This window comes from Caretta caretta, chromosome 21 (assembly GCF_965140235.1).
Source record: "Caretta caretta isolate rCarCar2 chromosome 21, rCarCar1.hap1, whole genome shotgun sequence".
NCBI lineage: Eukaryota > Metazoa > Chordata > Testudines > Cheloniidae > Caretta > Caretta caretta.
The window spans coordinates 3,093,637-3,120,116 of record NC_134226.1 but is presented as its reverse complement, the minus strand read 5'-3'; the positions used below and the strand labels follow the sequence as shown (position 1 = coordinate 3,120,116).

The 26,480-nt window shown below is 44.2% G+C and overlaps 2 protein-coding genes across 5 annotated transcripts in view; one reads left to right on the top strand and one right to left on the bottom strand.

Annotated features, from left to right (window-relative positions):
- The window catches only part of KCND3 (potassium voltage-gated channel subfamily D member 3), a 225,329-nt gene extending 225,206 nt beyond the window's left edge, over nucleotides 1-123 (bottom strand). Inside the window, exon 1 of the mRNA XM_075121931.1 lies at nucleotides 34-123. The gene's annotated coding sequence lies outside the window, so the exon portion shown is untranslated. The remainder of the gene's footprint in view (nucleotides 1-33) is intronic.
- A 67-nt stretch (nucleotides 124-190) lies between these two features.
- LOC125625217 (uncharacterized) overlaps nucleotides 191-26,480 on the top strand; it is a 182,107-nt gene continuing 155,817 nt past the window's right edge. For 2 of the 4 annotated variants that reach the window (XM_048827011.2, XM_048827012.2), the window contains exons 1-3: nucleotides 191-326; nucleotides 3,267-3,350; nucleotides 6,270-9,323. In XM_048827011.2, coding sequence (XP_048682968.1) covers nucleotides 7,572-8,951 — 1,380 coding nt within the window. In that variant the 5' untranslated portion in view covers nucleotides 191-326; nucleotides 3,267-3,350; nucleotides 6,270-7,571 and the 3' untranslated portion in view covers nucleotides 8,952-9,323. Of the gene's footprint in view, nucleotides 327-3,266; nucleotides 3,351-6,165; nucleotides 9,324-24,822; nucleotides 24,890-26,480 lie in introns of those variants that run through there. The other 2 variants (XR_007353494.2, XM_075121934.1) reach the window with 2 other exon arrangements.

The window sequence follows — 26,480 nt, the reverse complement described above, 5'->3', positions numbered from 1 at the left end:
GCGGCGGGTGCGCACCGGGGGTGGGGTCCTTACCCCAGCCGAGCGGGGGGCGCAGGGGCTCGGGCAGGCGCAGCTGCAGCCCCCGGGCTCGGGTGTCTCCCCTCCGCCGCCCGGGCTCACCGCGGCGGCGCCTCTCGGCAGGCAGGTGGCGCCGTCCCCCCAGCCTCGCCAGCCCGCCTTCAGCACCACGCCGCGGCGGACAGCTCCGCCGGGGAGCCGGGGGACGCCCAGGGGGCCCGGCGGGGCTGGGTCTGCCCCTCAGGATTGGCCCGGCTTGCGGGGGCGTCCCCCCTAGGATGTGAGCCCCTGCTTGCTGCGGTAGTGAGGTGAGCTGCGCCGGGCGCCCCGTCTGCAGAGCCGGCAGGAGCGGGGCTTGGGGAGAGTGTCAGGTCTGCCCCCCACCCCGCTTCCCTCGGCAGTCCCCCCAACTCCAGCCAAGGTTTGGCAGCTCCCGCCCGGCTCCCACCGCAAACAGCTAGCAAAGCCCCGGTTTCCCCTCCCTCCACTCGGCAGGGTCAGTGCATGGGGCGAGTTCATCCTGCACCAGAGTGATGGACACGGCACAGGGCCCCGAATAGACTAGAACAGAATCCAGCTTTCCCACAGCCCACACCGAGTTCAGAATGAGCCCGCAGCAGCCTGGTAAAACACAGCTACTTCTTGGGTTTTATAACTTCTGGCAAAGCCAAACAGAAAGAGCAAACCGAAGAATTTTGTGAGCCATTGCTTTCTTGAACTGAGGAGGAAAAATCAAGGAATTTAGCAGAAACAAGTGCACACAGGGGCCTAGTGATTTTGTGTGCCTCCATTTTTTAATGTTAATTTTGAGAAACCTGAAAGGGGGCCATTTACTTTCAGAGGGTGGGTGCTTGAAAGTCTACTTTAAGTTGCTTCAGTTTGGACACCCAAATCACTTTTGAAAATTTAGGCCAGGAGCACTGGATTCCTCATATTGCAACATTGGCCCCTCCAGTCCCGGGTCCTGGCAGTGTCTAGTACCCGGTGACTCACAACAATAGAAACCCACTGCTAAAGCACCAGGTCAGGAATACCTCACAGTAACTATTCTCACCTGACATCTGCAGTAGTGAGCTTATACCCTGAAAAAATCACAATGAAATGTTTGCAAGGTAGCTGACAAGGTTATACAGAGGATGGATATCTGTAAGTTTAGAATCCAGACACCAAAGGAGTTGTTTTAGGGAGATATTAATAGATGCATGTAATATGAAACATAAGACCTAAGACCAGAAGCCAAGTGTCTTCAACAGCTAAAGAAGTTTCAGCAGAGTGAGATGTCCTGGATCTGTCCTTATTAAATGACATCAAAAATATCCTCTTAAAATGTTTGTTTCTCTGCATCTTTGTCCACCAGCAAGTGCATAGCAGAAAGTTGGAGAATCAAGATAGTGAGGTTTCTACTGATTTGAATGATTGTGTTGTGATTCACAATGTCATCTTTTTATAAAACGTCCCAGCTGTCATCCTCTCTCTCATTCCTTCATGCTCTAGCTTCCCCTCTACAAGCTGTGGCCTGGCTGTGATTTTCAATAGCTTTTCCCCCATGACTCGGCCCCCTTTTAACTTTCAATTTCTATTAAAAAGCTAATTTGGGAGCTCATTTTTAATGCTCCCAATTTTGTATGTTTAAATAGAAAATGAAAGTCAAAAGCAAACTAGCTACAAATGAAACATCAGTGAAAAACTTTCTTTCTTTCTTTCTTTCTTTCTTTCTTTCTTTCTTTCTTTCTTTCTTTCTTTCTTTCTTTCTTTCTTTCTTTTCTCCCTCTCTCCCTCCCTCCTACCTACCTACCTACCTACCTAACTGTGGCTCTCTGTAGCACTTCACTTATAGCTAGGCCATTTTCAGCTTACACATGCACTAACAGAAACTGATAGCATTCAATTTAGAGGTTTTGTGTGTATATGTCTTTTATTTTTAAATAAATATGGCAGGCCAGTCAGGGTAAAATATTGTTGATAGCTGCAGACAGACCACTGGTGGGGCAAAGAGCAGTAGGAGTTTAGGAAACAAAAGATAGCAACAGGGAAGAGGTGGGATATGAGGGCAGGAGAAAGGAGCAGGCCTTGGGCAATTATGTTGAAAGTTGTAAGCATATCTGGAAAACAAAAATTAAAAAGGCTGTGTTTTGTGCAGAGGCGTGGCTCAGGAGACTGGAAATGGGAGATGGATTCTTTTTAACCTTAGTCTTTGAGTCCAGTACAGACCAGAAGTGACCAAAATTGCTTACCAGCTGACAGCTGTTCGGAAGCTCTTATGAAATGAGATGGTTGGCTAAGTCCAGTATCCAGTGGGACAGATGCCCACAACACATCAAAAAAGTCTCCATATGCCACAATTGCCACAAAGCCCTCTACAGTTTAATCTACTCTATCTATACAACCTATTATCACAACATCATCTCCCACCTTCACTCCACTGGGATGCCAGCCTCTACCCCCAATTGTCCCATTCTCCAACAAGCAACTTTCAAACTTTCTCCATGAGAAGCTCCCATAGCAAATCCAGTATCTTCTCCTTCTTATGCCCCTTCTTAAAACTCCCTTCTTTGATAATGCAGTCAGGAAACTGCAACCTGATAATGGCTAAGCAGGTGGCAAGTGGTGAGCACTGCTTCTGAGTGGCTAAGAATTGCACACATCCTATTATGTGTGTTACTCCATCTCCCTCACCCCAGCCTGTCCTGTTTGTTCATCCCATACACGTTTTTGTGTTGTCTTTTAGAAGGTAAGCTCTGTGCACCACCGAGCGCAATGGGGTCCAGTCTGTTTGAGACTTTTACTGCAATCTAAATATATACAGTTATTATTGTTATTAGTATTATTGCACCCAGGCTGACAGTCTCAGAAGCGATACTGAGTGTCAAGTAGGCCATAGAGACAAAATATCTCTCTCAGCCTCTTGGCATGGTCCATCCAGGGCAACAGTGAGGAACACTGGGACTGCAGTATGTTGGGGAGTATACACTGCTGCTGCCCCTGCTGTGCCTGTGTCAATAGAGAAAGGACATCAGCTTCAAGGTGAGCACCTGAAGAAGAAAGTTAGCCAAGGGCATAGGCCCTTTAGTAATACAGCACAGCTTAAAGTACGGCTCAACCACAGAGACAGCAAGCAGGATAAGAATGCAGGTTTAGATAATACTAGTAATACTGCCTGTTAGCCAATGGCCTCCCAGCATAGCAGAGATTACTCTGTCATAGGGTGCAAACAATTAATTTCTTTCCCTTACTTCCTTTCCCTCTAGGGCTGGGTCCAAGCCAAAATCTCACTGCTGAGCTCCTGTGAACTCTGAGAAAGTCTGAATCAGCATATGGATCCAAACGTTGAGGTTTGGGCACATTTGTACTTTCCTCCCCTTACTCTATGTTCCTTTCTGATTTGAGAGAGGGGCACTGGGTTGGCACAGGGAGGGGCATACTGCATCCTATCACTTGGCACCTCCTTTTCACCCTCTGTCAAGTCTTTCTACCCCAGATCATGTTAGTTAAAAAGTGAAATCGACCTGCTGCCAGCTGCTTTGCTGAATCATGGTTGGTTTGGAAAGAAAATCCAAAATGGAGGATAGTCCATAGAATGATATAGCCTCTTCTACAGAGGGATTCTGCTAATTAGGGGTAGGTGGTAAGATTCATACATAACTGGTACCAGTTAGTCTGGGTTAACTCTAGAAGCTGGAAAGACCCAGCCTGAAAATCTCAGGCTGTCAAAAGACTGCACAGTTGCTTAGAGTTATGTGCATGTTAAGTGCTTTCCTGGATCACCGACTAATAGAACTAAGAAACTACTGCTCACTTTTACAGGAGTTGTGCAAGTTGCACAGCAAGATTGTGGCTATTCTGGAGACCTTGATCAAACATCAAATTATTTTTCCCATTTGGATATGGTAGACAAGAAAAGCAAATGACAGTTACTGATGTGTTTACCTTTGGCTTGAACATAAATTAGTTCTCAGGGTCATATCTTTATATTGCAAATTGTTACTGTAAACAATTAAGTTAAAATCAATCTGATTACATGTAGCTGTTATGGAGAATGAAATCATGATCAGTTACTTACCAATCCTGTGCAAATGCCTGCCCTTTTACAGTGTGTGGACAAAGACTCATACAATTGTATGGGCTAAAATACAGCATTGTTTAAGAAAGTATTCTGCTTTTTCTTCAGTGACTTGTATAACCTTCACCAAATTCCATACAACTCATATTTACGGAGCTGCAGATTAATAAAGTCAGTTCAGGAAGGCAGGTTCATTAATTATTTCATACATTGATGTGAAGAGAGCGATGGAAATTTGGATACATATTTTACCCCAGGCATCTCCTGCTAGCAGATATTTGGAAACAAACATGGAAGCTGTTTTAAATGCTAGATGAAGAGAAATTATTAAAAATAATGAGAACATCTTGAGTCAGCTAGATAACATGTCATCACTGTTTGGCAAAGCAAATGGACAGGAGCAGGAGAAGGGACAGTGGAGAATGTGAATAAGGAAATGTAATTTACCCCTTCACATAACCCAAGAAGCAGGGGTCACCCAATGAAATTAATAGGCAGCAGGTTTTAAAACAAACATATAGTCTGATCAGCTATGGCCATCCTGAGGTTCTTTTGACCACCCACCCACCCACCCCCAGCAAATTAATAGGGCTGAAAATTTCAAAGCTACTTCAGGGACTCCCAGACTGGGATTTTTAATAAAGTCCAATGGAGTTAGGCACCCAGTTTCACTGATTTTCAATGGGAGATAGGTACCTAGCTCACTTACGATCATTTGAAAATTCCAGCCCTACTTTGCATTAAGGTAAATCCAAATCTCCTGGGTGAGTTTGAATATCTCAGCCTGCATTATTATAATACCTTTCATATGAGACTCTTAAAACACTTTACACACAGCCCTGGGCTCACAAAACCCACGGACAGTAGGTATGTATCATCATATCCTTTTAGAGGTGCTCATATCAGCACACAGGAATGTTATGTCTGGTACAAAATAACACTGTGATTAGCTGATGTCATTAGGAATAGATCCCAGGAGTCCTGATTCCCAGCCCCAATCCCTAACCACTATTTAATACTGCCTCTACATTGCAAACTATATCAGACGTCATTAAGCAGTTTGATTAACATTTAACTCCTTCCTGTTTGATCTAAAATAAAGTATTTTTTTCAATATTTTTTAAATTTTCAACTGTCAGAAATTAAAGATGAACCACAGAATGTGGTCTAGTGGTTTGAGTAGGAAGTAGGGAGTCCTGTATCCACTCTTGGCTATGCCACCAGCTTGCTGTGTAACCTTGAGGCAAATTGCTTAGCCTCTCTGTGTCTCAGTTTACATCCATATAAAATGGGCAAAACAATACTTATCCACCTCAAAAGGGAGGAGGAGAGGGCTGAGTGAATGAATGAATGAATGATTTGAAATGTTTTGAAAAGCATTTTGAAAATGAAAAGAACTGTAATAGAGAAAAAAACTGCAAATGATTTCAGCTCTGTTCTTCTGAGAAAATGCTTACCTATTGCATCAGAATCATTTTTAAAATTATTTGTTTTGTATCAAAATAGTATACATGTCATCTACTTGAGAATAACTCTAGAACTACTTTGCTATACAAAAGCATATGGAGGGTTAAGAGATCAGTCCTACACAATCTATCTATCTATCTATCTATCTATCTATCTATCTATCTATCTATCTATCTATCTATCTATCTTGCTGACAGTGCAACTTGAACAGGACAATCCTACTGTCAGGGTGCCAATGCCTGAGATGATGGGGCGCCCAGGATTTCAAGGTTTATGGATCTTGGGTAGTAGATAGAATATCCCAGGTCGGGGTTCGAGGGGTGTGTCTGTGCAGATTTGATCTTGTGCTTTTTCAGGGAGTTTCTTGAGCAAATGCTGTAGTTTCTTTTGGTAACTCTCAGTGGGATCAGAGGGTAATGGCTTGTAGAAAGTGGTGTTGGAGAGCTGCCGAGCAGCCTTTTGTTCATATTTGTGCTGGAAATGACCCAACTTGATTATCATACACATTGTAAGGACAGTGATCACTTTAGATAAGCTATTAGCAGCAGGAGAGTGGGGTGGGAGGAGGTATTTTTTCATGCTTTGTGTGTATATAAAAAGATCTTCTACACTTTCCACAGTATGCATCCAATGAAGTGAGCTGTAGCTCACGAAAGCTTGTGCTCAAATAAATGTGTTAGTCTCGAAGGTGCCACAAGTACTCCTTTTCTTTTTGCAAATACAGACTAACATGGCTGTTACTCTGAAACCTGTCATTATGCAAGGCACTGCATTTAGCCGTATGGAGTGGAAATCTATCAACTGCATGAAAAAACTTGTACAGATACAGACAGACATCTTCCTTTCCAAATGCAAACAGATGGACATCGTACCAAAAGGACTGAACGTAAAAAATCCATTACAATCTACATACCACACAGACTATGCTGACAGCTTGTGCCACACACTCTCAAAGAAACTGCGGAACCACCTGATCAACATCCTCTACAGCAAACAGGGAAAGATTAAGAATGAGCTCTCAAAAATGGATACTCTCATAAAAAACCAACCTTCCACACAAACTTCCTCGTGGCTGGACTTTACTAAAACTAGACAAGCCATTTACAACACACACTTTGCTTCTCTACAAAAGAAAAAGTACACTAAACTTTCTAAACTACTACATGCCACAAGGGGCCACAGCAATGGTTCCCTCAACCCACCCAGCAATATTGTTAACCTATCCAACTATACTCTTAGCCCAGCAGAAGAATGTGTCCTATCTCGGGGCCTCTCCTTCTGCCCCTCCACCCCCACGAACATGATACAGTTCTGTGGTGACCTAGAATCCTATTTTCGACAGCTCCGACTCAAGGAATATTTCCAACATACCTCTGAACAACATACTAATCCACAGAGACCTCCCTACCAACACTACAAAAAGAAGGATTCTAGGTGGACTCCTCCTGAAGGTCAAAACAGCAGACTGGACTTCTACATAGAGTGCTTCCGCCGACGTGCACGGGCTGAAATTGTGGAAAAGCAGCATCACTTGCCCCACAACCTCAGCCGTGCAGAACACAATGCCATCCACAGCCTCAGAAACAATTCTGACATCATAATCAAAAAGGCTGACAAAGGAGGTGCTGTTGTCATCATGAATAGGTCAGAATATGAACAAGAGGCTGCTCGGCAGTTCTCCAACACCACTTTCTACAAGCCATTACCCTCTGATCCCACTGAGAGTTACCAAAAGAAACTACAGCATTTGCTCAAGAAACTCCCTGAAAAAGCACAAGATCAAATCCGCACAGACACACCCCTCGAACCTTGACCTGGGATATTCTATCTACTACCCAAGATCCATAAACCTTGAAATCCTGGGCGCCCCATCATCTCAGGCATTGGCACCCTGACAGCAGGATTGTCTGGCTGTGTAGACTCCCTCCTCAGGCCCTACGCTACCAGCTACCTTCGAGACACCACTGACTTCCTGAGGAAACTACAATCCATCGGTGATCTTCCTGATAACACCATCCTGGCCGCTATGGATGTAGAAGCCCTCTACACCAACATTCCACACAAAGATGGACTACAAGCCGTCAAGAACACTATCCCCAATAATGTCACGGCAAACCTGGTGGCTGAACTTTGTGACTTTGTCCTTACCCATAACTATTTTACATTTGGGGACAATGTATACCTTCAGATCAGCGGCACTGCTATGGGTACCCGCATGGCCCCAAAGGATGCCAACATTTTTATGGCTGATTTAGAACAACGCTTCCTCAGCTCTCGTCCCCTAACGCCCCTACTCTACCTGCGCTATATTGATGACATCTTCATCATCTGGACCCATGGAAAAGAAGCCCTTGAGGAATTCCACCATGATTTCAACAATTTCCATCCCACCATCAACCTCAGCCTGGTCCAGTCCACACAAGAGATCCACTTCTTGGACACTACGGTGCTAATAAGTGATGGTCACATAAACACCACTCTATACCGGAAACCTACTGACCGCTATTCCTACCTACATGCCTCCAGCTTTCACCCTGACCACACCACACGATCCATCGTCTACAGCCAAGCTCTGCGATACAACCGCATTTGCTCCAAACCCTCAGACAGAGACAAACACCTACAAGATCTCTATCAAGCATTCTTACAACTACAATACCCACCTGCGGAAGTGAAGAAACAGATTGATAGAGCCAGAAGAGTTCCCAGAAGTCTCCTACTAGAGGACAGGCCTAACAAAGAAAATAACAGAACGCCACTAGCCATCACCTTCAGCCCCCAACTAAAACATCTGCAACGCATTATTAAGGATCTACAACCTATCCTGAAGGATGACCCAACACTCTCACAAATCTTGGGAGACAGGCCAGTCCTTGCCTACAGACAGCCCCCCAACCTGAAGCAAATACTCACCAACAACCACATACCACACAACAGAACCACTAACCCAGGAACCTATCCTTGCAACAAAGCCCGTTGCCAACTGTGCCCACATATCTTTTCAGGGGACACCATCACAGGGCCTAATCACATCAGCCACACTATCAGAGGCTCGTTCACCTGCACATCCACCAATGTGATATATGCCATCATGTGCCAGCAATGCCCCTCTGCCATGTACATTGGTCAAACTGGACAGTCTCTACGTAAAAGAATAAATGGACACAAATCAGATGTCAAGAATTATAACATTCATAAACCAGTCGGAGAACACTTCAATCTCTCTGGTCACGCGATTACAGACATGAAAGTTACAGACATGAAAGTTTTAAATGCTGACATTGACTGTATTTTGCATGATTATTTGTTCTGTATTTATAGTCTGTATTTCTGTCATGTACTTCTATTGCTTATTCTTTACATTAGGTACTATCATGCATTACTTCTGCATGTAGATATTGCATAGACTTCAAGCCCATGCTGTGTAAGCATTTTGTAATGACAGTTACAGCAATAAAGCTGGCTTGCTAGTTTAAAATTACAGCTTGCTATAATACTGTAGCTTTGTAGTATGATTGGGCCCTATAGACTCTGCGAATCCCTGCTCAGATCAAATCTTGTGAAAAATTCTGGGTAGATTAAGGAAGTGTCACTCATTTGATTAAACTAAGGAGTCCGTTTTTGCAATCTAAACAGTTATAGTCTAGTGCTCAGAGGCACCTGGAAGGCACAGCTGCTTGAATGTATGTCTGGTTCTGTCACTGAGTCCTTTCAGACCTCAGCTAAGTCTCTTAAAGTTCTCTGTTCCTTAGTTTCCCATCAATAAAATGGGTATAATAATTTTTACTGACCAAAAACAGCTGTTGTGAGAATTTATAAGTGTTTATAAACTGCTTGGATGAAAGGTGCTGTATAAAAGTACAAAGCAGTGACTGATCGATCGATTAATCAATCTATCTATATCACATTAAGATACTTAACCAGGGTGTGATTTTTGTAATTCAGGTAAAAGAACTATCAATCTATCTATCCATTTGCAGTGTTGAGGTAGCTGTGTTGGTCCCAGGATATAAGAGGGACAAGATGAATGAGGTAATATATTTTATTGGACCAACCTCTGTTGGTGAAACAGAGATGCTTGAGCTCTCCGGAGCTCGAAAGCTTGTCTCTCACCAACAAAAGTTGGTCTAATAAAAGATATGACCTTACCCAACTTCTATTTGTTATTCAGGGAGTAGAACTATCTATCCATTCACCCTGTAGCACTTCTAATGTATCTCTCATTATGACATGTGAACACCCACCCTAGATACTAGAAGTGAATAAATGAAGAAAAGTCATGAGCAGTTTCTATCAGTTGTCCAACAAATGTGGTAACACCTATCTGTCATTTCCCATAAAATCTCTCCATGCCTTAGGCACAGCAGAATGAGGAGTTCAAATAATTTTCAGACTTGTATGTCTAGCTAATATATATATATTTTATCACTGGTAAGGCAGTGGCCTGGAACTGACAACATTCAGCCTCTGATCAAGGTGTTAAGAAATACATACCGTCTGTATGTTTTCTCTTTGTGATAAATCTGACAGCTCAGTACAATGCCAGTTGGATGGGAACAGGGGAGTAGTATGAAGCTAGTCCAGCCCTTCCTTTGGGTTACCATACCTCAGACATTTCAAGCTGTATTTCATGCATCAGGTGTTGCCACGTTTACTATTATTTATCATTTAAGTTGTGGTAGCACTTCAACCAGCTATGGACCTCATTGTGCTAGGAACTACGCATTTGATACCAAATAACAATCCCTGTTAATCACAGAGCCTATCAATCATTTAAAAGGACTTCAAGATTTAAAAAAATATTTCAAACAACATTAGTGTGTGTATGAAATTCCATTGGGGGGATATAGCTGATCTAAATTGGTACCTGCCTGAAGGATGCTGTGTTTAGGGATGAAAATTGGTTGTTGGTTTTTTACCAGTTGGGCTGTTTCTAGCATTCCACTGGGTACCACATAACACTAAGTTTTTCAGTGTGCTGTGGAAGTGGCTCTAGAATGTGGAATGAGTTTCACAGCTTTGCCTGACTAACAGGAACAGTCAGGATATCCAGGCTGCTTGTGGCTTAAAGAAAACCGGGAGTGACTAGTTACAAAAGCTTGGAGAGTGATAAATGTTTCACTCCATACCAAATGGATTTTTTCTGCACATGGAACAATAACACCCTGCAAGAGAGGAAAGGGTGGGTAATTCTGCCCTTGTGATATTTCAATTATTCTTTTTGCCTGTATATTTTTATTAGAAACATAAGCAATATACTACTACTGGACCATGGTGCAGTAGCCTGTCTCTCACCACTACTAGTTAGAAACCCAGGGCAGGTCTGAATCCCAGGCATGCAGAGCTGCCGGGTGGTAAATACCTCCATGCTTCCATCCTGCCAAGATAGTGGCTGTCATTCCCCTACTCACATAAGAACACGAGAAGAACATAAGAATGGCAGTACTGGGTCAGACCAAAGGTCCATCCAGCCCAGTATCCTGTCTGCCGACAGTGGCCCAGGTGCCCCAGAGGGAGGGAACTTAACAGGTAATGATCAAGTGATCTCTCTCCTGCCATCCATCTCCACCCTCTGACAAACAGAGGCTAGGGACACCATTCCTTAGCCATCCTGGCTAATAGCCATTAATGGACTTAACCTCCATGAATTTATCTAGTTCTCTTTTAAACCCCGTTATTGTCCTAGCCTTCACAACCCGCTGTGGACACAGGCTCTGGGAAGTCCCACCTCAAGGGCTCTGATAGACAGCAGCCTCCTGGCTCCTGATTGGCTCCTCTCCCTGTATAAATCCAGAGGGCAGTTGCGGTAGCGTTTAGGCGGAAGAGAGGCCTAAGGAGCAGAGTCCAGATCCTATCTCAATATGCACTTCACTACAGTCTGCAGGTACTTGGACTTTAGCGGGGGTTGGTTTGGGGCTGTCTCCAACTTACAGCATGTTAAGTTTTTCCCAGTACACTTGTATTTTTTCCTACTTGAAATGAAACCCCCATAGACAGCTGCATTCTGCCACTTGCTTCCAGAAGGAGTGAGGGGAATGGCATGGATGATGTGCAGAAGCCCTGCTATCCAGCCAGCAGCTGCAGCCTTTTCTGCTCCACTGCCCTTAATGATTCAAGAAGAGCTCACCCATGATAGCATAGAGAGATGACCCTAGAAGGGCAGTAGTGATTCCAAATCAATGCTTTGATTTATTGTGTTCTGTATTGCTGGGGATGTGTTGTGGCTTTTTCAACCCAATATTCTTTTCTTCCCTGTGCACTTTGCCACATGCTTCCTCAATTTCTTTTCATAGAGCGAGAGAAGTAAAAAACCCTAGCTAGTAATGCTGCCCGATTGCAATATCTCGTCAGGGATTGTGCTTAATTGACCATGCTCCACATCATCACCATCCAAGCATTTAAGTAATGAGAGTCCAGTGTTGACAACATTCCTGATTACATACAGGGCGGTGTGTATTGAGAGGCAGCTAGAGAAGGTCTGATTGGAAAACAAAGCTGGGGTGAGCCAGGAACATAGGGCTGTTCAGGAGCAGATTGGTGGGCTGACTGAAATAAGGGTGGTGCAGAGTCCATTAGCAGCGCAAGGAGTGGAGCTGCATGGATGCTTATGACCTGCTTGCGAGATAATGGAATTTGTGACTTGGTTGAAAGGCTTATGCGGATGCTTTCTAGAAAGCCGTTTAGACACAGCTCTGTTTTTTCCATCACGCATTTTCAACACTTCTTTAATGACGTCCATTATTACAAGGGATTTTTGCAGGGAAACAGGATCACTTCTGCAGGAGAATTCATCTATGCTAGGCTGGTTTTCAGAAGGCCAATGGCATTTTGGGATGTATAAGTAGGGGCATAGCGAGCAGATCGAGGGAAGTGATCATTCCCCTCTATTCGACATTGGTGAGGCCTCATCTGGAGTACTGTGTCCAGTTTTGGGCCCCACACTACAAGAAGGATGTGGATAAATTGGAGAGAGTCCAGCGAAGGGCAACAAAAATGATTAGGGGTCTGGAACACATGACTTATGAGGAGAGGCTGAGGGAGCTGGGATTGTTTAGCCTGCAGAAGAGAAGAATGAGGGGGGATATGATAGCTGCTTTCAACTACCTGAAAGGGGGTTCCAAAGAGGATGGCTCTAGACTGTTCTCAATGGTAGCAGATGACAGAACGAGGAGTAATGGTCTCAAGCTGCAGTGGGGGAGGTTTAGATTGCATATTAGGAAAATCTTTTTCACTAAGAGGGTGGTGAAACACTGGAATGCGTTACCTAGGGAGGCGGTAGAATCTCCTTCCTTAGAGGTTTTTAAGGTCAGGCTTGACAAAGCCCTGGCTGGGATGATTTAACTGGGAATTGGTCCTGCTTCGAGCGGGGGGGTGGACTAGATGACCTTCTGGGGTCCCTTCCAACCCTGATATTCTATGATTCTATGATTCTATGATTCTAAGTACTGACTGAGCACCCACCCAGGAAGCCAATGGGAGCTGTGGGTGCTCAGGCTCTCTGAAATGTCCAGAGTAATGCCACTAGCTCCAGCGGAGTTTTTCTGGATCTGGCACTTCGGGTGTTCCTGCAATCAGAATAAGGCCCTCAGAATCATCAGGATTATCAGTGGCTCTCAAGCACTTCATATGTATCAGTGAATTAAGCTTTGTAAAATCCCTAGTTAGTAGGAACATGTTGCTATACCTCTTTTATAGATGGATAAATTGATACACAGATCAGAAAAGGATCCAGTTCCTTCATTATCAGTAAACCGGGCCTGGTTCTCCCCTTTCTTATGCACTATAAGTCAGATAACTTCAGTGAAGCTGGTGGAGTTAAAATCAGGGCAAAAGTGAGTGAAAGGACAATCAGGCCTCTCGACTTTAAGCTGAAAACCCTGTGTGTGTTTGTGTTGTGCTGCCTAAAACTGTCCCCTGATTGTCTTGTGGTCTAGGTAAAGTATCTGACTACTCCAGGCATGGTTTCTTTTGCAAGGTTCTAGTCCCACCCAGGTGGGAAGTTTTACAATTATGAGCCAACCACAATTACAAAACACCAAACCAAGCAAAGCATGTACTGCTTGCACCTCTTTAATTTCAAAATCATTGTGTTAAATGGTCACCATCAAAGCAAACTTCCACTTACCTGGAAGCTGAGAAAGCAATTAAAGAAGAAAAATGATAAGTGTTTCATTTTAAAATGATTGGATTATTTTTATGGTTATGAAACTGGAGTCATGCTGAGGGTTTCAACGCCTGAGTCAACGTTACAATTGTGGGTCCTTTGTGGCTCGTAACTAGTAAATCAGATCTATGGAACCATACATTTACTGCAAATTTAAGAAGTTGTTCTTTAATTTTTAAGTGTATGTGTTAAATCATGTCAACAGGAATATAGATAGCCTGCTTTGCTTTCATTTATGAGAATCAATGTTGTACCACAGGGAACTTTTTTTCTCTGCTTTGCCGATTTATTCTGCTTTTTATTATTGGTTATGAGTTCCCCCAGTCACGTGTCTGGCACATACACTAAACAAGTGTATATTGGGCCTGGTTTTCCCAGGGCTTTGTACTTCATGTAGTCAGTAACTCCTGAGCTGAGTGAGTGAAGACTACTGCCCTGATGTGCTAGTGCTTTACACAGGTGTAACTAGAACAGGAGGACTTGTGGCACCTTAGAGACTAACCAGTTTATTTGAGCATGAGCTTTCGTGAGCTCACAAAAGCTTATGCTCATGAAAGCTCATGCTCAAATAAATTGGTTAGTCTCTAAGGTGCCACAAGTCCTCCTGTTCTTTTTACAAATACAGACTAACACGGCTGCTACTCTGAAACAAGTGTAACTGACTGCACAATATGGATGGCATGAAGAATCAGGCCTATTACCTCTTTTGTTCCACTTTCCTTTACGTCACATAGTGCCCAACACATCAGACCATTATGCTATAGCTACAGGGAATGTGATCTACAGGTGAGAGGTGGCAAGGGGCCAAGCTGCCTGGCCTGGGTTCTCTTCCTGGTTCTGACACTGACTTCCTGGTCACTCAACTCTTCTCACTATCTGTGCAAGTGACTTGCCCAAGGTCACCCAGCCCATTGCCCGTAGAGCCAGGAACGGAATGCTGGTTACCTCAGCCCCCGTCCCTGGGACCTAGAAGGCCACTGAACCATGCTATATTATAATTAAGCTGTATTATAATTAACATGATGATGATTTATCCCGAGTGTCTTAATGCTCTGGCATCTGCCACTGTGTTACACATACTAATAGTAATTGTAAGGAGAGTGATCACTTTAGATAATCTATTACTGACAGGAGAGTGGGTTTGTGCGGGGGGGGGGGTGGTGAGAAAACCTGGATTTGTGCTGGAAATGGCCCACCTTGATTATCATACACATTGTAAGGAGAGGTTTCAGAGTAACAGCCGTGTTAGTCTGTCTTTGCAAAAAGAAAAGGAGTACTTGTGGCACCTTAGAGACTAACCAATTTATTTGAGCATGAGCTTTCGTGAGCTACAGCTCGCTCATGCTCAAATAAATTGGTTAGTCTCTAAGGTGCCAGAAGTACTCCTTTTCTTATTGTAAGGAGAGTGACCACTTTACGTAAGCTGTTACCAGCAGGAGAGTGGGGTGGGGGGGAGAGTAAACCTTTTGTAGTGATAAACACCCATTTTTTCATGGTTTGTGTCTATAAAAACATCTTCTGTATTTTCCACAGTATGCATCCGATGAAGTGAGCTGTAGCTCACGAAAGCTTATGCTCAAATAAATTGGTTAGTCTCTAAGGTGCCACAAGTACTCCTTTTCTTTTTGCGAATACAAACTAACATGGCTGTTACTCTGAAACATACTAATAGCAATACCCTGTACCTATTTGCTGGCCCTGAGCAGGAGACCTGTGGTTACCCCGGAATTTAAGATCCATAAGGAATCTCGATTCTCTTGCTAACATACTACTTGGACAATAACTTATTTCTCTTTGTTTAATTGGAGACACTGAGCAATGTGAAGCCATTAGCAGGAACTTACCAGCACTAATTACCACTAAAATGGGTATGGCTGGGTTAGCAGACACAAGAAAGAGATTGTGTGGTAGGGGGGGAAGATTCTTTCTATTTGGCCCTCATGAACAGAGTTTCTGAGCACCCCCTTTGACAAGAGCAGAGAGAGTACCCTGCCTTCCACAGGACAGTTAAATTAGGCAGGTTCTCAGAGTTAGATGAGGGAGTTGTACAAGTCAGAAAAGGAGAGACCCTCTGAGCTGACAGAATTCCACAGTCCCTAGCTAAAGAGCTGACTGTAGCCCTTAGGCAAAGCCCTTTGTCCTTTGTAAGTCTTGGCACCAGATCTCTTGTGACCAAGACTGTTCTGTAGTGGCCCACTCTGCCTCCTCAAAAGCCAATATTTTTCTTTATTTCAATGTATCCTTCATTCCAGTCTTTTAGGGCAGCTGCACCAGTTTTTCCAGGTGGAGACCACAGGTGCCCCAACCTGTTCCCCCTCTTGGAAGGGAGTCTAATTTCTAATCTAACTAAGACTGGGGTTTGGAGCAGTTTGAGTTTAGAGACTGAAGTAGAACATGCTCAGAGTCCTGCACACTCTTCTCTAAGAGCCTGATTGTGGCACTTAGCCGCTGTTCTATCCATCCTAGGAGCAGAGAAAAGCTGACCCACCCTGAGGGGGAGCTAGGGGAAATATCTTCCTCAAGAGACACGAGTGCTTCTGGAGGAGAAGGAATGTGAAGGTGCATTATTCCAAGGGATAGTGCAGTATATGCCATTCTTCATACCCAGACATCTGTAGGCCCTGTCTTCTTCCCATTTCTCCTTGGGCACACAGGGGTGTGGTCCCTGGATCACTGAATGTAAGAACTGTACTTCCCCTGCACCTTGCAGATGGGGTACAAGTGGGAGGGGGCTGGCTCCTTGTCTCCTCCCAACACACACAGCCACACACACCTTACACAAGCCTCAGGGATAATTTGGGCCTGAGGGAGGAAAGGAGTGCTGGAGTGGCACTGATGGCATGCAAGCCAGGGCTGTAAGTCGCCACTCTCAGCAACTCCAAAACATATTCCTAAAGTTCTAGCCTCGTTGTGGCGGGTTTGAGTTCCATGCTCCTTTCTTTCATCCAGTAGGGCGATTGCATGATCCACAACCCTACAGGTGTGATTTGGGTAAGGGGGACTTTTTGTTACTATAGTAACATAGTTACTTAAGCAGCTCTTCTCCTCTTTAGACTTTTCCATAAGGCCAGGGAAATATTAAAAATGAAAATGGAAGGCCCTGCTTTTAGTAAAATGCAGTTTTCCCCCTCCTGCTGCTTAACTATCACATTGAGGATAAAAGTAGCAAAAAGTCTCACTGAAGAGGAGATGAATGCATTGTTCAGCAAGCTCTGTCCCCTTTGAAATTGCATCTACTCTACGTGTCTGCACTCCCTATCTCCTTTTAGGGAGAGTCGGATTCAAGGACACAGGCTGAGGCAAGTTTATAATACATTCAGTCCAATATCCGCTTGTGTTTTTAAAGAAATGCTGCTAGCCACATCCTTCTGTGATGTAACTTGCCATTGCTCCATTAACTTCTATAGATCTGTACTGATGAGGATCTAGTCCCCAACGCAATGCTACAAGTATCCATCAGATTAGACTAATTGCATGATACAAAATTGTAAGTGTGATTGTGCTCTCATTCAGGGGAGCCCCTAGACATTTTTCACATGATACGCCCTAGGGCTCCCCGCCACCCTTCTCCTGGGTGACTTCCCGGAGGGGGCACTCTCTGCAGCTCTCGAGGCTGTTGCTGAGCGAGTCCCACAGGCAGAGCAGAGAGGCCCTGGGCTGCTGGAAGCAGGGCGAGGCTGGGCAGGTCCCTGTGGGAGAACCTTGGTGCAGGACCCTGCCCCATAGCAGTGGTGAGGAGGAGCAGTGCTGGCTGTCCTGCTGCCCACGCAGGGTTGGCCCCACAGCCACTCTGTCATGATGGAGGCTGGGAGTGTCAAAACAGAGCGAGTGGCATTGCGACCTTGTGCACGGCTCACATTTGGATGGAGAGGCCACAGGGCCAAGCAGGAGAGGTGCTGCAACCCCGATGCACCAAGTTCCAATGGCAGTCACTCCATTTTGGTTCTGCACTGCACGCCACCCCTCACCATGATGTTGGAGGTGCATGGCCAAACCTGGGGGTCAGTGGGGTGGCCAGTGCTGCCATTCCTTGCTGCGGCCTTAGGAAGGCCCAACGCTGATGACTGGGTGCCTCTGCCAATGGTATGCGCCATGTGTACTATGCATGTGGCTGCAGGCACCACTGCTTTCATTTTCCCTGGTATAAACCAGTAGTGACTCCACTGAGCCCAATGGAGTTCAGCTGGTGTACAATGTGTGTAATGAGAGCAGAATCAGGCCCTCTCCCTCTGTCAGAATTCATAAAATCAATAGAGCGTGTCTCGCTCTCATTAGAGTCCAGGGGTCTTTAGAGTAACTTCTAAATGATTGCATCCTGACAGTTTATCCCTAGTCAGTTCTGTAGATCTTCTTTCCCACAAGCCTGACACTCTTGCTGGAAGTCACAGCTGAGATTATGGAGAATTCCTCTGCCCTCTGAGACCTGGAATAGGTCCCTCCCAAGCAGGGCTGATGCACGCTGCCAGGCTGAGTGGAAGCCAGCACTGCCACGTCCCTGCTTGTGGATAAATTAAACACGTCAGCGTACGAAGCAATGCCAACTCACTTCAGCAATGCCAACTCACTTAGAAAAACATGGACTCTCACTTTTGGGTTGATACAATGTGAAAAACCTCCAACTCCACCTTTATCTTTCAGCTTGTTTCCTAATGGCAGACAGGGTCTGTGCAGAGACCATTCAGATTCATTGGCCTCAAACAAAACATGCCAGAGAGAGATGCCGGCCCCAAGTCAATCCATAGCTCCCAGTGCCGAGAGACACTATGGATACAAATGCCAATAAGCAGCACTGAATTTATGTATTTCTCTTGAAATAGATTAAAAATAATTTCACTTGCTGATAAATTGTATAACTAAGATTCAGGCTTAATCTGACTTGTGAATTATTTGACCCACTATGATCATTATTTCTGCCTAGTTATGTCTAAATGCAGTCTCTTAGCTAAGGGGGGAGGCTCTTTGTGAGTGTGAGTGAATTGTTAAATAAAGACTAACCTGGAATTCAAATCTTAAGACTCAGTGGAGACCTTTGATATACAAAGAAGGATTTCATTATTCCGTTATCTTAAACTTGCTCAGGACAGAAGCAATGGCTGATAACTTGAAAGGGAATTATGTTAGTATTTTTGGATAAGTCCTGTGTTAAATGCAGTACTTCAGGACTGGAAAATCTCCCATTTAAGCGCCTCAATTGGCATGGAAGAGAGATTAATGCTCGCATCTTTTTGAGCTTGAAAATCTCTTGACCAGAGTTGAATCACAGAAGTGTAGCTGAGTCTTTGCTTCCTAACAAGCTTGAAGACCAATCCAATCCCCACCCAATTAAAAGGATTTTGGTAGGTTCAGGCCTTTTGCCAAGATCCAGTTGTTAATGATCTTTGCTTGTTTGCAAGACCCTCAGTTTCTGAAAAGAATGGAGTTCCCTGGCTTTAGGCTTTGTGTTTTGTTTTGTTAGTCATAGAATCATAGAATATCAGGGTTGAAAGGGACCTCAGGAGATCATCTAGTCCAACCCCCTGCACAAAGCAGAACCAATCCCCAATTTTTGCCCCAGATTTCTAAATGGCCCCCTCAAGGATTGAACTCACAACCCAGGGTTTAGCAGGCCAATGCTCAAACCACTGAGCTATCCCTCCCCCCCAAAGTCTTTGTTACACTAGAAAAAATCTGCTCAACAGTAAATGTATACTAGATCACCCCCACCAGCAATATAGATTATACCTTATGCCTACAAAAACACCACTTTAACCAAGTGATGCAGGTGAAGGTATAAACTGGGCTCAAACTGGGGAAAAAAGAAGTAGCAAGCTCCACCCATCTGAGATGCCAGAATGAGTCACTAATCACAGTAAATTGTACTGATGTTCAAAACATGACCATGAGTGCTGTGCAGCACAAGGGAGGGCCTCTTGCATCTGATCTGAGAAGTTTTTGGAAAGTGTTGGGAACAATTTCCTGGTGCAAGTGCTGGAGGAACCAACTAGGAGCAGAGTTCTTCTTGACCTGCTGCTCACAAACCAGGAAGAATTAAAAGTGGAGGGGAACCTGAGAGGCAGTGACCATGAGATGGTCGAGTTCAGGATCCTGACACAAGGAAGAAAGGAGAGCAACAGCATATGGACCCTGGACTTCAGAAAAGCAGACATTGACTCCCTCAGGGAACTGATGGGCAGGATCCCCTGGGAGAATAACATGAGGGGGAAAGGAGTCCAGGAGAGCTGGCTGTATTTTAAAGAATCCTTATTGAGGTTACAGGAATAAACCATACCAATGTGTAGAAAGAATAGTAAATATGGCAGGCGACCAGCTTGGCTTAACAGCGAAATCCTTGCTGACCTTAAACACAAAAAAGAAGCTTACAAGAAGTGGAAGATTGGACAAATGACCAGGGAGGAATATAAAAATATTGCTCAGGCATCCCGGACGACTGGAAAAAAGCAAATATAGTGCGCATCTTTAAAAAAGGAAAGAAGGAGGATCCAGGAACTACAGGCCAGTCAGCCTTACCTCAGTCCCTGGAAAAATCATGGAGCAGGTACTCAAGGAATCAATCCTGAAGCACTTAGCGGAGAGGAAAGTGACCAGGGACAGTCAGCATGGATTCACCAAAAGCAGGTCATGCCTGACTAATCTAATTGCCTTCTATGATGAGATAACTGGCTCTGTGAATGAGGGGAAAGCAGTGGATGTGTTATTCCTTGACTTTAGCAAAGCTTTTGATACGGTCTCCCACAGTATTCTTGCCAGCAATTTAAAGAAGTATGGGCTGGATGAATGGACTGTAAGGTGGATAGAAAGCTAGCTAGCTCATCAGGCTCAACAGATTGTGATCAATGGCTCCATGTCTAGTTGGCAGCCAGTATCAAGCGGAGCGCCCCGAGGGTCGGTCCTGGGGCCGGTTTTTTTCAATATCTTCATTAATGATCTGGAGGATGGAATGGACTGCACCCTCAGCAAATTTGCAGATTACATTAAACTGGGAGGAGAGGTAGATATGCTGGAGGGTAGGGATAGGATACAGAGGGACCTAGGCAAATTAGAGGATTGGGCCAAAAGAAATCTGATGAGGTTCAACAAGGACAAGTGCAGAGTCCTGCACTTAGTACGGAAGAATCCCATGCACCACTACAGACTAGGGACCGAATGGCTCGGCAGCAGTTCTGCAGAAAAGGACCTAGGGGTGACAGTGGACGAGAAGCTGGATATGAGACAACAGTGTGCCCTTGTTGCCAAGAAGGCTAACGGCATTTTGGGATGTGTAAGTAGGGGCATTGCCAGCAGATCAAGGGATGTGATCATTCCCCTCTATTCGACATTGGTGAGGCCTCATCTGGAGTACTGTGTCCAGTTCTGGGCCCCACACTACAAGAAGGATGTGGAAAAATTGGAAAGCGTCTCGTGGAGGGCAACAAAAATGATTAGGGGACTGGAGCACATGAGTTATGAGGAGAGGCTGAGGGAACTGGGGTTGTTTAGTCTGCAGAAGAGAAGAATGAGGGGGGATTTGATAGCTGCTTTCAACTACCTGAGATGTGGTTCCAGAGAGGATGGTTCTAGACTATTCTCAGTGGTAGAAGAGGACAGGACAAGGAGTAATGGTCTCAAGTTGCAGTGGGGGAGGTTTAGGTTGGATATTAGGAAAAACTTTTTCACGAGAAGGGTGGTGAAGCACCGGAATGGATTACCTAGGGAGGTGGTAGAATCTCCTTCCTTAGAGGTTTTTAATGTCAGGCTTGACAAAGCCCTGGCTGGGATGATTTAGTTGGGGATTGGTCCTACTTTGAGCAGGGGGTTGGACTAGATGACCTCCTGAGGTCCCTTCCAACCCTGGTAATATCTATGATTCTATGATCTATACAGGCAAAAGGCACTGTTACAAAACATGTCAGCTCACATAATGTTAAACACAATTTTGCTCTTAGTAATACAGGCAAGGATAAGGATAAGCACAATCAACTAACACCTTTTAAAATACAACTGTCCTCCTCCACCCTAAGGGCAAACGGCAAAATGTTCAGAAGTGGCTAGAAATTTCAATGCCTTAATTTTGGATGCCCAGATGGAGACTTCTTAAAAGAACATGATTTTCAGAAAGGGCTGAGGACCCACCCTCTGAAAATCAGACGTTTTAAGAGTCTCAAATTGAAGCACACAGAAGCACTAGTCACTGTTGAATGTGTTGGCCAAAATCACTTTTAGCATCATGAACACAACATGTTTCCCCAGTATAGACAAGCCCCAGCTGTGTGTCAGAAAAAACAGTAGATCCCAGAATGATGTAGCCGAGCCTTAAGGGCAAACCAGCTTAAACAGGAATTTGGGTGAATCTGTTTTCCATTTGAACATGTTATTGATTTCAAATAGAGAATGGTGGGATGAGAACTTTAATATTGATTGAAACTGGTAACCCTTCACAATTCCATGGCACCTTTGACTTGAATATCTGTGTTTACAGACTTTAATCAGTCCTCATAATATGCCTTTGAGGCTGTGAAGGGTTATTAGTCAAACCGGTAAAACAGGAAAATGAAAATACTCATCTTTTTGCCCATCTACACTGAAATGTTTGATGCCTATTATCACCAACAATTTGAAAGCTTTGATCAGACTGGTCGTCTTTATTTTTAGCAGTGGGTAAGTTGAGGAACAGAGTTCAATGAATTGTCAAAGATCACATATCGGGTCAAACCAAGGAGTTCTGATTTCAGTCCCCCACTGTAACTGTAACTAACATATAATGCATGTATGTGAGCACAAAGAAGAGATGGGATGGGAAAGAATTTTTGCAGTATCTCATTTGACACATCACACAACGGATAAAGCCATAGGCCATTATCTTAGTTATTCTCTTCATTAAGCGTTGAGAGCATGCAGCACCACACAGGCGGTATTAAACTCTGTTCAGGGTCAGGCCCTTATTCTTAAAGATTATGGGGAAAAAGCAAGGCACATATTTATAACCGTGTCCGCATCTTATGTGACCTCCACTCCTCCTCAGCTTTGATCCAAGCTGCTGATCTGAGAAATGGATTCTGATTTCCATTTGATAAGGCGTAGGTTTTTGATGAAGGGAAATCCAGAAATAATCCTTGACTGAGCAGATAACTCAACCAAGGAGCTCAGATGAATATGCAAAGGAACCGGCAACTCTGCTAGATGAATTCTCATGATCGCTTAGTCCCTGGTGGAAGACGAGTCCCATGGCGAGTGGCAGGAGCTGACCAGATCATGGTTGCAGAGCCATGATTTCATTCCAGCTGCATGCCTAGTAGATACCCACTATGAAACATTGCATTATGGATCTAAACAGAGCCAGCATGGTCTAATGTATTCCATATTTAAGCACTGACAGCTGGATACTTCAAGGTGCTGACCATTCCTGCCTGGATCCAGGAAATTACTTAAGCACATGTTCAGCTTCAAGCATATAAATGGTCCCAGTGAGGTCTAGAGGAATGCTAATGTGCTTAAAGTTAAGCATGTACTAAATGCCTTCATGGATTGGGACTAGAGTGCTCAGCCCCTTGTAGGACTCAGCCCCTGTTAAAACATAGGGTTTTTTAAAACCCAGTTGATGATGAAAGCTCTCAAATGTATTGCCATTCAAACATGGCTATACGATAAGATTGCAGAGCCTCCAAGGCAACATAAGATTGTAAGCTCCTTGGGGCAGGAACCATCTTTTCTCCTGTTTGTACAGTGCCTAGCGCAATGGGTTCTGGTCCATAACTGGGTCCATAACCAGGAGCTATGGTAAGAGAAATGATGATTTTGGAAAGCAGTATAACCATTTAAATCCCACTAATAGCAGTGAAGGGTGGTGAATGTTTCCATTCACATGCTACTTCAATTCATTTACAAGAAACCATTTATTATGTTTTTTAAAAAGTTACTATTGACGTATTGGGACATTTTGTTGCAAACATGGTCCGAATCCTGAATAGTTCCACTGACTCTAGTCAGACTATTCTCAGGCTTCAAGGGCAAGAACCACTCATGGGAGTAAGGGCTGTAGGAATGAGCCCTGTGTTAGTTGCAGAACAATTTTCCTAACTCATGAAGGCCCAGTAATAGCTATCTGAGAGGCTTATCTCACAGTAATGAGAAACAGCATGCATGCGTACCACTATCTTTTGAGAAGCAGTGAGCAAGGGATGGAATGTTGGCTACATAGCATATTACTTGGCTTTTGAGGCAATGGCAAGTGCAAACATTTTAGTGTCACAATAAATCTGGAAAAACGACCTGGGTATACCTTGTATCACCGCTAAATTCTATAAAACAAAAGAAAACAATACTAAGCTAGACAGACATAGGCTAGTTGCACATCTGAAAATACTGTGGAAATGTATTACAATGAGATCATGATCTGGGGCATATTTCTGTCATAGGACCAGACACCTATTCCCACTTGGATAAAGTGGCTGTTCTTAAAAAGGGAGGAATAGCAGATATGATAAACTGCAATTGTCTAGGTACAGCCTTTTTTACAGGTCTGATAGATTCCCAGGCTGCAGCAAGTTAGTTGCCTTGTGCATCACTGCTTGTCATTCCCTCTGCTAGTGAAATCTGGCACTGACAAGGAGGAGATGTTTTGGAGCAGGGGTTCTCAAACTTCATTGCACTACGACCCCCTTCTGACAGCAAAAATTACTACACAACCCCAGGAGGGGGGACTGAAGCCTGAGCCTGCCTGAGCCCTGTGGCCCAGGGTGGGGGGGCCAAAGCCCGAGCCCCATCACCCTGGGTAGAGGGGGGCAAAGCCAAAGCTCAAGGGCTTCTGCCCCAGGCAGGGGGTCTGTAACCTGAGCCCTGCCACCTAGGCGGTGGGGCTTGGGTTTTGGCCCTGCGCCCCAGCAAATGTAAGCCAGCCCTGATGACCCCATTAAAACAGGGTCGAGACCCACTTTGGGGTGGCAACCCACAGTTTGAGAACTGCTGTTTTGGAGCATCCAGGCCATCTTTTCCATCTTTAACTTGAATGGTTCCTGACATTTCTTTGTATCTTGTTTATTCCTTGCTGCTGGGGTCAGGTCCATCATGCTTGCTGAGGTGGAGTTGTTTGGAAGTACTTTTGATTTGTTTTTCTTACCTAAATATCTGTATCTTTTAGGGGGTAATTCAAACCGAGGCTGCCCATGCACCAGTGAAAGGACCGGCAAAGACCTCCAGAATAGCAGGTCAGTGTGACCCTCACTGTTTTTCTATCATATTTAAAAGTCTATGCATATATCCATTTTAAAAACTATAATTTCAAGCAGGGCTGAATTAAGGCATATATTCCCTAGGTTTGTGTCTAGGGCCCCAGTGATTGAAATCCCATGAAGTCAGAATCTCAGTTTTGATTTTTTAAAAATATTATTTTTTGCCCATATAGACGTGAAGAATAGTTTGAAAATAGGAACTGAGTGTAACCCCATGCCTGCCAGAGTCTGCTGACAGTCTGAAACCTGAGCTCCCAGAGGTGCTCCATTCACCTTAACTCTGAATCCTGCTACCACCCCAAGGAGATGCACGGCTACAGGATGGCCATGGGACTAACAGGGGCCCCATGTTCATTGTGCTTAGGGTCCTGGATGGCCTTAATTTGATCTTCTCTGTGGGTACATTTGGTTGCAGACATAATAGGTCTAGTCTCATGATTTTAATGGGAGAAATGACCGACATGGCTAATGTATATCAACTACTTATTGCACTGATTTGTGGTCTAATTTTCACCAGTGGTAATCCAGATTAATCCCATTAGCATCAGTGGAGCTACTTCTGATTAATACTAGTGTAAACGAGAACAGAATGTGGCCCATTGGCCAGTCTATACTGTTACTACTCTCCCTGCCAAATCCACTGTGTTCTGCACCATATAAAGACTCAATATACACTGTTACTTTTCAAAAGTAGTTATAGTAATAAATAACTGGCATTTACAGACTTTTAATCATACACTGTAGCGGCGAACCAAAACAGGGATGAATTGCCCTCCATGCAGGAAGATAATACACAAAGGGGGCGTTGAGGGGGGTCAGGGGTTGTAAACAGTATGCAGGATGACTTCACATAATCCCGACAATACAGTGCTATCCTTCAGAGGCAGATGATGACATTAGGTGCTGCATGAGCTGTTGCTAAGCTTTCCAACAACATTTATTCTTTAGCCACAAGCTACTCCTGTTCTTGGTCGTTAACAAAGCCATTCTTGTCAGAAAACATTGTTCTTCCTTTTAAAACTTTCTAGGACAAAATGAACTTGTTAGCAGTCCAGTGTGAGCCTTAAATTAAAACGAAACTGGGTCTCTGCTCAAGGACCTGCTGACTGCTCCATGCTCCTGATTTCATTTTCAGCAGAACGTCGGTGCTTTAGTAACGGATTATCTCCGCAGTCTGGGGCATAAAGAAGATGCAAATTAATTTTTCACAAGACACACTACTGGCTCAGACATCTTCCCTCCGCCCATTGCCTTAACATCAATGTCTTGTCTAGTTAAATGCCAGTAAACAAGTGTAACACTCTAACAAGCCACAAATTAGCTTATTGACACCTCTGTCAGCTGTCTCCTACTTCTAAAAATGTCAGGTTTCTGAAAAGGGGTAATAACATTGGGAGTCTAACATAAAATTGTTTCTTGTATGCATGCCCCTTGACTTATTCCTTCCCCATCCAAAGACCCTTGTTAGCATATTGGATAAATATATTTTCAGTGTGCACACAGCTTTTTTCAAGCTGCTGAACTTAAACTCACGGACTGTTGCTTCTGCATGTAACTTAACTCTTTA